Here is a 16212-nt window from a genome sequence, read left to right on the forward strand (position 1 = left end):
AGTGGGTTGTTGTGAAGGTCACAGTTAAGGGGGAGTGGTGGAGTGGAGGTCACTGTTATTCGGAAGGGGAGATGTGGAGGTCATTGTTGAGGGAGAAGGTCACTGTTAAGGGGACAGGATGTTGGCGAGGTCACTGTTCAGGGGGCAGAGTGCTCTGGAGGCACTAATACGGGTCATTATCAATTCTGGGGGCACTAATGGAGGCATTAATATTACTTTGGGGGCACTATTAATAATGGGAGCCACATTACGACTAAACACCCTGTGTTAAGCCACTCCCCCACAACCACAATCCCTTTGAGGTGTGTCTTAACGTGGCAGGTATTTTTTGTTGGGAACGGTGCCAACCCTACCCCCAATGTGTTATAAAAAAATTGGCTAGGTAAGTAAATGTGCTCCGAAGTTATTACCACATAAAGTCACACGTCAGATTTGCAAAGTGTCCTGAAGTGGTTAAAAAATATTTTCCAATTCAGTTAGGGAAAAGGCAGTGAATTGGTCGCCCATGGCAACCTGTCAGATTCCAGCTGTCATTTTGCACAGGTTCCTGGGAACAGTCCGGCAGGAACCGGTTTTCTTGCCATGCGCAATTACTGCACCATTTAGGGGAGGGAATGCACTACGGCTTGACAGATAAGAGCTTTTTTTTTCCACACGGTGTACTGCACGCATGCGCCAAGTCTGGCATCCCGCCCGTCTTCTTAAATGTGCCCCCAGTTTAGCGGCAGTACGTAGAGCGTTCACAGCCCCGCCCACCTATAACACGCCCAACACAGCCACGCCCACCTAGGACGTCACGGCACAAGCACAAACAACTACTGACTTGTCCGTGACGTAATCGGCTGATCCCAGAGGAGCGACATTCGTGACGTTATTTCCGCCAGGAGTGAACGGCACCTGAGCAGCTACCGAACGCTAGGATGGTGATTAACCACAGAACCGATGCTGGGGTTGTGGGGGAGTCCGAGAGCCCTCGGTGAGTGGTGGGGGCACGGAATGGCAGCAATAGGGGGCGGGGTGCCAGCCAGCAGCTGTCAGCTTATTATAGCTCCAGATCTGGGCAGGGTACTGTGTGGCCCCGACCTTTGTCCTGTGTGATCGTTCTCTTACAAGCTTATACAGAATTCTGAACGTCAGATGCAGCTGAAAAATGGAACATGATAATAAAAAGCTTCAGATGTGACCCTCAAAAAGTCACCAAGCAGAAACTCAACAGCACAGCGCTTAAAGGGGTACTCCAGTTATATCAACGTATCACCCATCCCCAGATAGTGATCCGTATGGATGGGCGTGTGCATTGGCACGCCATTTACTCTCTATGGGACTGTCGGCAGTATAAATCTAGGGGCACAGACGTCCGGCCATACTGGGGTGTCCAAGCCTACTTCTCGATGAGCTTTCGCCCCAGGATACTTGTAGCGTACTCATTTACCGGAAAGGTGCCATTGTCAGGGCAGCCATGAATTCACCGTTGTGTAGAATGCATTTTTTAAGCCTTTCACCCCGGAGGTTTTTGTTTTGCGCTCCCTGCCTTCCCAGAACAATAACTTGTACTTTCCAACGCCATCATTTAATATTGCATATGACGTAGTGGGAAGCGGGGGGGAAAAAAGAAGAAGCAATTCCGCCACAGTTTTACAGCTGTTTTATTTATTAAATTTGATGTGCGATAAAACTGACCAGTTACTTTTATTCTACAGGTCAGTACGAATCTGGCGATACCTTTTTTTATATGTATAGTTTTTCTTGCGCTTTGATAGTGATAAAAAAAAAAAAGTAGCCATATTTTGACCCCTATAACTTTTTTGTAATTATGTGTACAGAGCTGTATGGGGGGGGGGGGCTCACCCATTATGTGTATTTTTTTTTTTTTAGTTCTTTTATATTTATTTTGGGAAAAGGGGGGTGATTATAATTTTCTCATAGACTCCAATGCGCTAGCACCCGCCGATTAGCTGCATGAAGCAAAGGCGCGCGCAGTGTGTGCCGTCTCCCTTCTCTCTTCCTTATAGCTGCTGCTATGTCTATGGCGAGCAGGAACAGCGACAGGAGACGGCATGGGCACACTGCGCGCACCTTCCCTTCATGCAGCTGATCGGTGGGGATAGGTCATCAGTATTAGGCCTCTTTCACACGACCGTAGTGCTCTCGTGGCCGTATTGCAGGCCACATGCAGTTCAGAAATACATGGAGCACCAGCCGTGTACATTCCGCATCATGGATGCGGACCCATTCACTTGTGTTTCCGTGGGGCTCCGTTACGCAAAAAAATAGAACTTGTTCTATCTTTTTGCTGAACGGACGGATCACGGTTCCATTCAAGTTAAATTGGTCTGGATCAGTCCTGGCTGCCGCACCGACGTTGCCTGTGCATTGGGGACCGCAAATTGCGGTCCCTAATGCACGGAACAGAGCGAATACGTTCATGTGCAAGAGGCCTTAAAAGCCTGGAGAACCCCTTTTAAGTTTTTTTATTTTATTTTTTGCTACGGTCACTTTTTCTCATTAGTTGGCGTTAAAAAGATTCTGTCATGAGATTTTAGCCCTATAAGCTAAACATATGCCCATGTCCGGAGTAATAACGTGAATCCTTAACTGGCCTTATTAAACCTGCTTGTGGCTCTATTAGCCCAAAAAACTGGTTTTTATAACCTGTCAATCGCCTACCTAAGGTCCCCAAGGGGATGTCCGTTAATACAGGGTGCCCGGCCATCTGGTGCCCAGTGCTTCCTTCCCAGTCTTAATCGCCGCCCTCCCTGTCTACAGTGCCGCCTTCCTCACCTCATCGCCGCCTCCGCCAGATCCGGCGCCTGCGCACTAGGCTCAGCTCTAAAAGAGGTGGAAAATAAAGCCAAAATTCACGTGTGTAAGGACCCTTAGGCCCCTTGAACATGAGCGTGACTGGATCTGCGATCGCGTTCAGTTTTTAATCACGCGGGTGCAATGCGATTTTAAGGTCCATTCACACGTCCGTAATTTGGGTCCGCATTCGTTCCGCAATTTGCGGACTCATTCACTTTCAATGTATCCGAATCCGCATTTCCGGGATCCGCATCAGTTTTTTCGGGATCCGCAATTCCGTTCCTGAAAAAAATAGAACAATTGCGGACCAGAAAAGGCATTTTCTATTATAGTGTCTGTGATGTGCGGTCCACAAATTGCGGATCGCACTAAGCAGGTGTCCGTGTTTTGCGGATTCGCAGAACACTTACGGACATGTGAATGGACCCTAAATGTGTTTTTTTACGCGTGTGATTAAAAAAACTGAAGGTATACAAACAACATCTCTTAGCAACCATCCATGGAAAATGCATCGCATCCGCACTTGCTTGCGGATGCAATGCGGTTTTCACGCAGCCCCATTCACTTCTATGGGACCAGCATTTTGTGAAATACGCACAATATATAACATGCTGCGATTTTCACGCAACGCACAAGTGATGCGCGAAAAACAACGCTCTTGTACACAGCCCCTTTGAAATGAATGGGTACAGATTCAGTGCGGGCGCAATGCGTTCGCATCACGCATTGCACCCATGTGGAATTCTCGCTTGTGTGAAAGGGGCCTTAGGGTGTATTCACATGTTCAGAATTCTTTGTGCAGATTTTAAAGCCAAAATTACGTGTGGCTCATAAAAGGAGAGAAAGTATAAGGTCACCTTCACACGCTGTGGATTTTATTGCAGAATTTTCTGCGACTGAAAATCGGTTCCGTTCGCAGAAATCCATGTGCTTGCCGCCCCATTCACCTGAATGGAAAATTCTGCAACAAAATCCACAGTGTGTGAATGCGCCCTAACAGATACTGCTTCACTACGTCTCACTTGGGAATCCAATCTGGTTTTTGTCTTCAATAAAGGAGAGTTCACATCACCGTTAATTTTTCCGTTCTTCTGATCGGTCAGAAGTCTCTGCCTAGCATACTCATGTGAAGCCCAGTACGTCACCGGTAGTGAAGAAAACAGACCTTGAGGAATCCGTGTTTGGTCCATGTGTCATCCATAGTCCATGAACATTGCTCAGCCCGGCCATGCCCATCTTGCAGACCACGGACAGCAGGTCTTCAATTTACGGGTCTGGATCCGCCTGTGGAGTCCGCAAGGATGTTGCCCATGCATTGGGGACCGCAAATTGTGGTCACCAATGCACGGAACGGCGGATCCATGGCCGTGTGCATGACCCCTAAGAATGCCATCTTTGTCGTGTCAGTGGTTTTTACTGACCCATAGACCTCAATGGGTCTGTTAAGTAACACGTCGCCATGTTTTTTCAGCTGACCCACAGATGTGTGAATAAACGGGTACGTGCCCTGTCCATGGAGAACACAGATGACACATGTCCGTGATTCTCTGATGTGTGAATAAGGCCTTACTGCTATATTGGCTTTCTTACAAATGTATGGGCACCTTACTCCACAGTGCCATGTAGTCAGCTTTTCCATGGTTCCATATGCCACAAATAGGAAGTTGGCCACTTAGACAAAGCCCATGGAAGAGAGTGGCATGATGATGTGTCAGGGTGCGGCTCAGAATCTACCTCTGCCACTTCCTCATACTTCTGTAAATAGCCGGTTCATGCGTTCCAGTAACTTGAGCTGGAGATCAGCTCTAACTGTTTTATTAGGCAGAAGGCACCTTTTTCACCAGGGCAGATGTGAGAACTTCCAGGATAGTATTGAAAATTCAGGACTGTCTCACTGAACACTTACCATGAGGAGCTAGTCAGAAGTCGTCTGCAGCCCACATGTGACCACTCTAGTCTTATTATATCACAGTTTCCACCTTTCATTTTCCAAAGGAGTTGTCCAAAATGAAAGGTAGAATCTGATTGCTATGGATGCTACCTAGGCCTTTGTGTTTAACCAAAATAGTCTTTCCCAGGCTAATCAGAAATGGGCTTAGACATAGTCGGCTTTATAGTCTATGAATGACGGGAAACCTGTTGCCTCTACTATGCTGCGCAGACGCAATACAGAAGCCATTGGCCACGAAGCTCCTGTACTGTACGGCGCTGGTGCCGAACAGTGAAGTGAGCGATTAATTGTGACTTTGGGAGACTTCATTGAAGACGTACTGACGCCTGGCCCTGTCAGTCAGTAGTTGGGGGCATGGCTGGGAAAGAAAAGGAGCGATGCCTCGGGAGCAGCGAGAAGCAATGGGACCGCCCTTATTGCGCCCAGTGGCCAATAAGCATAAAATAAAAACCCAAATTTCTCCACAGTGGTGCCACCGATAGAAATATTACCAACCCCAAAGAACGTATGCGTCTGGCATGTAAGGTGGTTTCATAGCATTATGTGGTGACAGATTCCCTTTAAAACAAGAATAGGATCACAGTCCCGCCGCAATGCTTCTTAGGTAAACCTGTTAGAAATATACGCTTGCACCTAAATCTCTGAAATAATACCTAATCGGTCAGAAAAATAGTAACTATACTGTTACTGGGGTACTCAGAAATATCAATGAACACCTTAAATTAATGAGTACAATGGATCCCATATGGTTTTAAAATTTATATAGTCTTTATTAGAAAATCAAAGTATGAACATGATTACGTCACTTATAACAATAAATTGTAAAAGTAGTACCAAGCCATTAAAGTGAAGCTAGCTAATAGCTAAAGAGCCTATTTATAAAGTGTGACTATTCTCATAGAAAGGGATCATCAAGGTCAAATCACTGCAGGATGGTAGACTCAGTGAAACTATATATCTGGGGTGCACTAGGAACATTATACTAGAGGCAGTCACCCATATAACACTGTGGAAGAGACTATCACCTAAGCCGTGGGCATTATGCAGATTTGTGGAGCTGAAGTCTGAAGCTACTAACCGTGTGATGAAATGTGGAACCAGTCAAGAGGGGTCAAGGAATGGGCTCTGGATCTCCCCGACGTACGTTTCGCCGTTCTGCGTCCTCAGGAGGAGTGAAGCTAGCACCGCAATCCCAATTTGGTTTTAAAGCTTAGATTGTCAGGTTACAGCAGCCCTCCCCATTTCACCCAGCTGTGATTTCACCCAGCATTGGGGAGTGGGGAGAAGAGAGAATTAAATCCTCCTCTCTCTATAACAGTACATGACTCCCAGAGGAAGGATAACATAGATTTCCCCTCACCCATGACGGCACCCATGCGACTAGGACCATCCGGGACAGGAAACCTAAAGAGATAAAATGGTACACACCCCCACCACACCTCAGTTCAGGTTTCCTGTCCTCTGGATAGGAGGTACCTGGGGAGCTCTTGCTCCTTTCTTACTTGGTTCTCACCTCTGGGGGCTGGGGAAGGTCTGGGTCTACAATACCGTAATGGGACCTATCCCTGGTGGCGTAAGTCTCCTTGGGAGCCGTTGCCTAAGTCTGTCCTGCTTCCTGCCTAATTGGGGAGCCGCTGTGGCGGTGTTCAGGAGGCTCCTGGTCCATAGTGGTGCAGTGGCCGGCGTCCCGCTTCCAAGATGGTGGCGCGCGCTTCTGATGCGCTCTGCGCATGCGGTCATTCCCGGCAGCGCTGTCCGGAAGGGGGAGGGCACCTTCTTACATGGATTAGTTGTATTTGGGCCTAGAGTTAAAAGGAGCCGAGGCACGTTACAAGTCGGCAGCAGGAGGGGACAGCCAGCTTTGGTGCGCCCACAGTGTTGTGCAGGATCTGGAGTTTTCCACGGGCATGTCGGAACCAGGTGACATCGGACGCGCCGATCCCTTGGAACCGTAGAGGGCCACAAGCCCGGTATTGGACCTGAGGTATTGACTCTACTAGGGCTGCAACGATTAATCGATGTAATCGATTATATTCGATAACTGGATTCGTTGTCGACGAATCCAGTTATCGAATAATCGCCGATTCGTTGCTATTCGGGCGGGCGGGCGGTCGCTGCATCTTTATTTTACCTTTTTACAATGACGCTCCCGCTCCTGTAACAGCCAGGCAGAGCGGACGGCGGCGTAACGTCACTCACTCACGTGACACGCCTGCTCCGCCTACTTCATTCATGAAGTGGGCGGAGCATGCGCGTCACGTGATTGAGTGACGTTACGCCGCCGTCCGCTCTTCCTGGCTGTTACAGGAGCGGGAGCGTCATTGTAAAAAGGTAAAATAAAGATGCAAGCATCGGGGCCGGGGCTGTTAGGGGGAAGGGGGAGGGGGGATCTGTCTATGGCACTGCTATGGGAAGGGGGGGTCTGTGTATAGCACTGCTATGGGGAGGGGGGAGGATCTGTCTATGGCACTGCTATGGGGAGGGGGGTCTGTGCACTGTTATGAGGAAAGGGATCTGTGCACTGTTATGCCCATAACAGTGCACATATCCCCCTCTCCATAACTGCGCCACCCACAGATCCCCCTCTCCATAACTACGCCGTCCACAGATCCCCCATAATAGTGTCGTCCACAGATCCCCCATAATAGTGTCGTCCACAGATCCCCCATAATAGTGTCGTCCACAGATCCCCCATAATAGTGTCGTCCACAGATCCCCCATAATAGTGTCGTCCACAGATCCCCCATAATAGTGTCGTCCACAGATCCCCCATAATAGTGTCGTCCACAGATCCCCCATAATAGTGTCGTCCACAGATCCCCCATAATAGTGTCGTCCACAGATCCCCCATAATAGTGTCGTCCACAGATCCCCCATAATAGTGTCGTCCACAGATCCCCCATAATAGTGTCGTCCACAGATCCCCCATAATAGTGTCGTCCACAGATCCCCCATAATAGTGTCGTCCACAGATCCCCCATAATAGTGTCGTCCACAGATCCCCCATAATAGTGTCGTCCACAGATCCCCCATAATAGTGTCGTCCACAGATCCCCCATAATAGTGTCGTCCACAGATCCCCCATAATAGTGTCGTCCACAATTTGTTTTAATATGGCCTTTGAACATAATTTTTCAAGTAAGATCATATAAACCTCTCTGTTTTGTAATTTTGTTGTTTTTTCCGATTAATCGATTAATCGTAGTAATTAATCGGCAACTAATCGATTATTCAAATACGGTAATCGTTAGCTGCAGCCCTAGACTCTACAGTTGGTGAGATTTATCCTCTCCTAATAACATTAGGTGTTTGCTTTATTTTTCTAGGTAACAAAAACACCATAGAAATCTTCCGGCAAAACTAAACATAAAGAATGTGGAGGATGTAGAGTAGCTTTAGGTACTTTCACACTTGCGGCAGTGTGATCCAGCGGGCAGTTCCGTCGTTGGAACTGCCCGCCGGATCCGCCAATCTGCCGCTGACTGAAAGCATTTGTGAGACGGATCCGGAAGCGGATCCGTCTCGCAAATGCATTGCAAGGACGTATCCGTCTCTCCGCTTGTCATGCGGACAGACTGATCCGTCTTGTATATTTTTTTCACATTTTTACCGGTCTGTGCATGCGCAGGCCGGAAGGACGGATCCGGCATTCCGGTATTTTGAATGCCGGATCCGGCACTAATACATTCCTATGGGAAAAAATGCCGGATCCGGCATTCAGGCATGTCTTCAGTTTTTTTCGCCGGAGATAAAACCGTAGCATGCTACGGTTTTATCTTTTGCCTGATCAGTCAAAACAACTGAACTGAAGACATCCTGATGCAAACTGAACGGATTGCTCTCCATTCAGAATGCATGGGGATAAAACTGATCAGTTTCTTTCCGGTATAGAGCCCCTGTGACGGAACTCTATGCCGGAAAAGAAAAACGCTAGTGTGAAAGTACCCTTATCAGCTTTGTATGTTAAAGGGGTTCTGCACTTTCAATTAACTGATGATCTATCCTCTGGATAGATCATCAGCTTCTGATCGGCGGGGGTCCGACACCCGGGACCCCTGCCGATCAGCTGTTTGAGAAGGCAGCGGTGCTCCAGCAGCGCCGCGGCCTTCTCACTGTTTACCGCCGGGCCGCCCGCCCACTGACGTCACGACTTGTATCAACTAGAGTGGGCGCGGCTAAGCTCCATTCAAGTGAACGGAGCTTAGCCGCGCCCACTCTAGTTGATACAAGTCGTGACGTCAGTGGGCGGGCGGCCCGGCGGTAAACAGTGAGAAGGCCGCGGCGCTGCTGGAGCGCCGCTGCCTTCTCAAACAGCTGATCGGCGGGGGTCCCGGGTGTCGGACCCCCGCCGATCAGAAGCTGATGATCTATCCAGAGGATAGATCATCAGTTAATTGAAAGTGCAGAGGACCTTTCACCGATCCTGACATTGTGAACTAAGTATACAGACATGAAGAGCGGCGCACGGGGACCTCACTGCACTTACTATTATCCCTGGGCGCCGCTCCATTCTCCCACTAAGCCCTCCAGTATCTTCGGTCACTAAGTTATGGTAGGCAGAGATTTCGGTCACTAAGTTATGCTAGGCGGAGTATGTCCTTGTTCTGCTAGCGCAAAGCTCACAGCCTGGGTGAAAAAACCTCAATATTTCTGTCCCTGATTCTGTAGTTTACAGAAACACCCCATATGTGGTCGTAAACCGCTGTACGGGCACGCGGCAGGGAGCAGAAGGAAAGGAATGCCATACGGTTTTTGGAAGGCAGGTTTTGCTGGACTGGTTTATTTGACACCATGTCCCATTTGAAGCCCCCTGATGCACCCCTAGAGTAGAAACTCCACAAAAAGTGTAATATAGAGCAACCAAAAATCATATGTACCCACTAAAACATGATTATTATTTTTTTTGCTTCAAAAATGAAATAATTGTGTAAAACTTGCATAAATAATAATAAAAAATGTATGCATATTAGGTGTCGCCGCATCCGTGACAACCTGGTCTATAAAAATATCACATGATCTAACCTGCCAGATGAATGTTGTAAATAACAAAAAATAAAAACGGTGCCAAAACAGCTATTTCTTGTTATCTTGCCTCACAAAAAGTGTAATATAATATGTACCCTAAACTAGTACCAACAAAACTGCCACCCTATCCCGTAGTTTCTAAAATGGGGCCACTTTTTTGGAGTTTCTACTCTAGGAGTGCATCAGGGGGGCTACAAATGGGACATGGTGTAAAAAAAAACAGTCCAGCAAAACCTGCCTTCCAAAAACCGTATGGCATTCCTTTCCTTCTGCGCCCTGCCGTGTGCCCGTACAGCTGTTTACGACCACATTGTGTATACATTATCGCCGCGTCCATGACAACTAGCGCTATAAAAATATCACATGATCTAACCCCTTAGGTGAACACCGTAATAAAAACAGTTCCAAAAAAGCCGTAAGTGCAACACCAAGCGATTAAAAAGGCACATGCCCCCCAAAATAGTATCAATCAAACAATCACCTCACCCCGCAAAAAATGAGACCCAAACTAAAACAATATGTCAAAAAATAAAAAAGCTATGGATCTCAGACTATGGAGACACTAAAACATCATTTTTTTGGGTTTCAAAAATGCTATTATTGTGTAAAACTCAAATAAATAGGAAAAAGTATGCATATTAGGCATTGCCACGTCCGTAACGATCTGCTCTATAAAAATGTCACATGACTTAATCCCTCAGATGAATGCTGTAAAAATAAATAAATAAAAACCGTGTTAAAACAACTAGTTTTTTTGGTCACCTTGCCCCATAAAGTGTAATAATGAATGATAAAAAAAATCATATGTACTCCCTAGTTCCAAAATGGGGTAAATTTTGGGTAGTTTCTACTGTAAAGGTGCCTCAGGGGGGCTTCAAATGGGACATGGTACCTAAAAAACCAGTTCAGCAAAATCCGCCTTCCAAAAACCATATGGCGCTCCTTTTCTTCTGCGCCCTGCCGTGTGCCCTTAAATCAGTTTACGACCAAATGTGGGGTGTTTATGTAAACGGCAGAATCGGGGTAATAAATATTACGTTTTGTTTGGCTGTTAACCCTCGATGTGTTAAAGAAAAAATTGATTAAAATGGAAACTCTGCCAAAAAAGTGAAATTTAGAAATTTCATCTCCATTTTCTTTTAATTCTTGTGAAACACCTAAAGGGTTAACAAAGTTTGTAAAATCAGTTTTGAGCAACTTGAGGGGTGTATTTTCTACAATGGGGTGATTTATGGGGGGTTTCCACTGTGTAAGCCCCACAAAGGGACTTCAGATCTGAACTGGTCCTTAAAAAGTGGGTTTTGGAAATTGTCTTAAAAATTTAAAGAATTGCTTCTAAAATTCTAAGCCTTCTAACGTCTTAAAAAAAATAAAATGACATTTTCCAAAATGATGCCAACATAAAGTAGAACAGGTGTCTCAGCTCCGTCTGTTGTATTGGACTGGCTATGAGCTGTGCGCTGCGATTGGCGAGTGCTGCAGCAAGGGACACGCCTCCTACAAAAAATCAGTCCAATACAACAGACGGAGCTGAGACACCGGAGCCTATACCGGGCGAACGGAGCGGCGCCCAGGCATACTAGTAAGTGCAGGGGGACCCCTGGGCGCCGCTCTGCCCACAGGTATAGTTTAGTTTTTAGTTTGTATACGAGTGAAAGGTCCTCTTTAAAGGGAACCTGTCACCAGGATTTTGGGTATAGAGCTGAGGACATGGGTTGCTAGATGGGTGCTAGCACATCTGCAATACCCAGTCCCCATAGCTCTGTGTGCTTTTATTGTGTATAAAAACTGATTTAATACATATTCAAATTAACCTGAGATGAGTCAGAGCTTGAAAATATGACTCTTCTCTGGTCACACAAGTAAGATATGACTCTTTTATGTTAATTTGCATATGTATCAAATCATTTTTTTTACACAATAAAAGCACACAGAGCTATGGGGACTGGGTATTGTGGATGTGCTAGCGGCCATCTAGCAACCCATGTCCTCAGCTCTATACCCCAAATCCCGGTGACAGGTTCCCTTTAAAAGGTTTTTCCCATACTTTAGTACTGATGACCTATCCTCTAGATCAGGGATGGCCAACCTGAGGCTCTCCAGATGTTGCAAAACTACAACTCCCAGCATGCTCAGACTGCCAACTGCTATTAGCCTACAGCAGGGCATGGTGGGAATTGTAGTTTTACAACAGCTGGAGAGCCACAAGTTGGCCATGCCTGCTCTAGATCCTCTGGATAGGTCATCAGTATCTGATCAGTGGGGCTCCAACACCAGGAACCCCCGCAGATCAGATGTTACAGAATGCTTCTGCGCTCGAAGTAGCACCGTGGCCTTCTTGCTGCTTTCCCTAGGTCATGTAATGTCAAGTTCGTTGCATGGCCTAGCCGCAGCTCAACCCCATTGAAGATATTGGGGCTGGGCTGTGATCAGTATTAAAGTTTCCAAAAGAAAACCCTTTAAATACTGAAATCGTACATTTCTATCAGAAAAATAGCTCTGAACTGACACATTTTGTGCCTTAGCAACGCTCACTAGAGGAGATTTATAAAAACTGGTGTACAGGAAAATGGGCTTAGTTGCCCATAGCAACCAACCAGATTCCTCCTTTCATTTGTCAGAGCTCCTTTGGAAAGGTGGACTCTGGTTGCTATGGGCAACTAAGGGTACTTTCACACTTGCGGCAGGACGGATCCGACAGGCTGTTCACCCTGTCGGATCCGTCCTTCGGCTATTTCGCCGGACCGCCGCTCCGTCCCCATTGACTATAATGGGGATGGGGCGGAGTACGGCAGTTCGCGGTAAGAGGCCGCTGGACTTTTAGTCCGGCGGCCTTTCGCTGTGCTGCGCCGGAGCTCAGCCCCCGTCCCCATTATAGTCAATAGGGACAGAGCGGCGGCACAGGGAAATAGCGGAAGGACGGATCCGACAGGGTGAACAGCCTGTCGGATCCGTCCTGCCGCAAGTGTGAAAGTACCCTAAGGCCTCATGCACACGACCGTTGTGTTCCGTTCCGCAAAATGGGGTTCCGTGATCCCTTTCCGTTTTTGTTTCCGTGTGTCTTCCTTTATTTTTGGAGGATTACCAGACATGAAGGAAAGTAAAAAAAAAGTCTAAGTCATGTTTGCCATGCAAATGATAGAAAAAAAACGGACGCGGATGACAATCTTGTGTGCCTCCGCGTTTTTTCACGGACCCAATGGGTCCGCAAACCGTTTTCCGTGCAAAAAAAATAGGACAGGTTATATTTTTTTGACGGACTGGAATCACGGACGCGGATGACAAACGGTGCATTAGCCGAGTTTTCAACTGACCCATTGAAAGTCAATGGGTCCGCAAAAAATCACGAAAAATGGAACAACGGACACAGAATGAAACAATGGTTGTGTGCATGAGGCCTAAGTCAGTTTTTCTTTACACCAGTTTTGATAAATCTCCTCACTGTCTGCAGTTTACTGAGATTCCTATACTAAAAAAATGGAAAATGCGCCTGGTCAAGAAGGGGAATAAATAGCCCAGTATTTTTAGTCTTTTTAGGAGACATTAACATGCAATTGTCTAATCTCATATACTATATACTGCAATGGCTTGCCATTGCATACTGTGGGAAAATCTTTACTATGGCAGGCTTTGGAGCATTCAAAGGAACCATGGCAACTGAATAGCTCCCGCAATCTTGTTGCAGGAGAACCATTCAGTCACTGGTAGAGCAGCGCTCCCAGTAAATGACCACTCAGATGCCGTGGTTGCAGTTAACCACGGCATCTGAGGGATTAAAAATAGGGATCGACTGATTATCGGTTTTACCGATATTATCAGCCGATATTCAGGATTTTGAAAGTTATCGGCATCTATTTTGCCGATATTCCGATAACGAATCAGGAACACGGATCGCGCTGCTGTCAGCGCGATCCGTGTTCCCTCAGCAGCACAGGGGAGAAGGAAGCAGTGTCTCCCTCCTCTCATTGGTGGCAGCGGCACAAGGGGGAGGGAGGACAGGAGGAGGGGAGGCCACCAATTAAGATATCTCTCTCATTAATTCATATACAGGAGGCGGGAGCTGGCTGCAGACTAATATAGCCACACCCGACCTCTATGACAAATAGCTGCGATCTGCGGTATTTAACCCCTCAGGTGCCGCACCCGAGGGGTTAACTGCCGCGGATCGCAGCTACCGCTCATAGAGGTCGGGAGTCGGCTATGTGATTCTGCAGCCAGCTCCCGCCTCCTGTATATGAATTAATGAGAGAGTTATCTTCATTGGTGGCACAGTGTGCCCCCCACCCAAGTCCCCCAGTATTTAATCATTGGTGGCAGTGGCCACAGGGTCCCCTCTCCCCTCCTCATTGGTGGTGCAGTGGCAGCTTCTGATCGGAGCCCCAGCAGTGTAATCCTGTGGCTCCGATCAGTTACCATGGCAGCCAGGACGCTACTGAAGCCCTGGCTGCCATAGTCGGCTCCCTGCTGCTGTGTGCACTATGCACAGGGCAGCAGGGACAGTGTGAGGTCCTATTCACCACAATAGAGCTCTATCAGGGTGAATAGGACAAGGGTTCTAGTCCCTAAGGGGGCTAAAAGTTAGTAAAAAAAAAAAATAGATAAATACACGTTCACTATAAACATGTTCATTTTCAGCAGATTTGTGCAGGATTTATTATTATAATTTTTTTTTCAAAAATGATAAATATCTGTATAAATTATCGGCCTGAAAGTTCAGATTATCGGTATCTGCTCTAAAAAATCAATATCGTTCGATACCTAGTTAAAAATACATTATCATAGTTGTCTCCGATTGTGAAACAGCAGGTATCCGGCGGCTATCGTGCCCTCTTAGCTCCTGAGCAGACGCCACCTTTAAAGGATAACTGTCACATTTAGACCCTAATTTCAATTTTCATATATGTAGTTACTAATAACATGATATTCCAGAATCAGTTACTATTAGACTGACTTACCCCATATTTAATAAGATTCAGCCCTTAGCAACCAGTCTGCATAAAACTGCAATTTCTCTATTCAGTTAACCACCTCAGCCCCCCTAGCTTAAACCCCCTTAATGACCAGTGGTCTAGCAACACGGGGCCGGGTACGCTTGGTGGTATCAGGGACCTCAACCTCATCGTCCGAACTTTGGGTCAGACTGCCACTGCTTTCTACAGGTTCGTATTCTGACCCGCTGGATTCGTCAGATGAGGATTCCCATTCCTCATCCGACTGGGTCAGAAGCCTGTAGGCCTCTTCAGAAGAATACCCCTTATTTGACATTTGGACTACTAAATTTAGGGGGTATTCCCTGAGACTACCCAAGAAAAAAAGCAAGCCTGTCTTACAAATGGGAGGCTAGCGAAGTACCGGAAGCCGCTGCGATTGATAAAAAATATCAAAACAGTTTTTTTGGTTTTATTTATCGCTGCAGCGCTTGTAAAGTGATTATGCAGTGATCAAAAAAAAAATATATTTTTTGTCACTGCAGCAGGGCGGGCGTGGGTGAACGCACGTGGGGGCGACCGATCAGGCCTGATCGGGCAAACACTGCGTTTTGGGTGGAGGGCGAGCTAAGGTGACACTAATACTATTATAGATCTGACTGTGATCAGTTCTGATCACTTACAGATACTATAAAAGTACAAATGCTGATTAGCGATACGCGAATCAGTGACTGCTGTGCGGTGGGCTGGGCGCTAACCGACGCCAACTACCTAACAAAGGGGCCTAAACTATCCTAAAACCTAACCGTCAATACTAGTGAAAAAAAAAGTGATGGTTTACACTAATCACTTTTTTCCCTTTCACTAGTGATTGACAGGGGTGATCAAGGGGTTAATTGGGGTGATCTGGGAGCTAAGTGTTAGTGTTTGGTGTGTACTTACAGTAATGTGTGCTCCTCTGCTGGGACCAACCGACGAAAAGGACCAGCAGAGGAGCACAGAAGCCATTTAACACCTTATATTTATAAATATAAAGTGTTATATGGCTTCTGATTTGGTTTTTTGAAAATCACCAGCCTGCCAGCGATGATCATTGGCTGGCAGGCTGGTGACGAAATACTACTTGAACTTTTGCTGGCCCACAATGCGCATGCCCGGGCCGGCTGTGTGCGTAATCTCGCGTCTCGCGAAATGACGCACAGAGGCGTCGCCGATGAATGAATCGACCGCCTCCGGACTGCGATCCTGCGTTAGGCGGTCCGGAGGCGGTTAAAATGGCCGCCACTGCCTTCACCCTGAGGCTAATCCCGCTTGCCCTCACTAGCCAGTAACAATAGCCCCCCAAAAGTGTCAGTTAGGCTACTTTCACACTTGCGTTCGGAGCGGATCTGTCTGGTGTCTGCACAGACGGATCCGCACCTATAATGCAAACGCTTAGATCCGTTCAGAACGGATCCGTTTGCATTACCATGAACCCAAAAAAAAAAACCTTTTTTTTTTTTTTTT

The 16212-nt window shown here is 46.9% G+C and overlaps 1 protein-coding gene across 1 annotated transcript in view; it reads left to right on the top strand.

The window, feature by feature from the left end:
- Positions 1 to 765: 765 nt before the first annotated feature.
- R3HDM4 (R3H domain containing 4) overlaps positions 766 to 16212 on the top strand; it is a 54521-nt gene continuing 39074 nt past the window's right edge. The window contains exon 1 of the mRNA XM_044269549.1: positions 766 to 976. Within this exon, the coding sequence (XP_044125484.1) occupies positions 921 to 976 (56 nt within the window). The 5' untranslated portion in view covers positions 766 to 920. The remainder of the gene's footprint in view (positions 977 to 16212) is intronic.

The sequence above is a fragment of the Bufo gargarizans genome, chromosome 1 (genome assembly GCF_014858855.1).
Source record: "Bufo gargarizans isolate SCDJY-AF-19 chromosome 1, ASM1485885v1, whole genome shotgun sequence".
In the NCBI taxonomy this organism is placed as follows: Eukaryota; Metazoa; Chordata; class Amphibia; order Anura; family Bufonidae; genus Bufo; species Bufo gargarizans.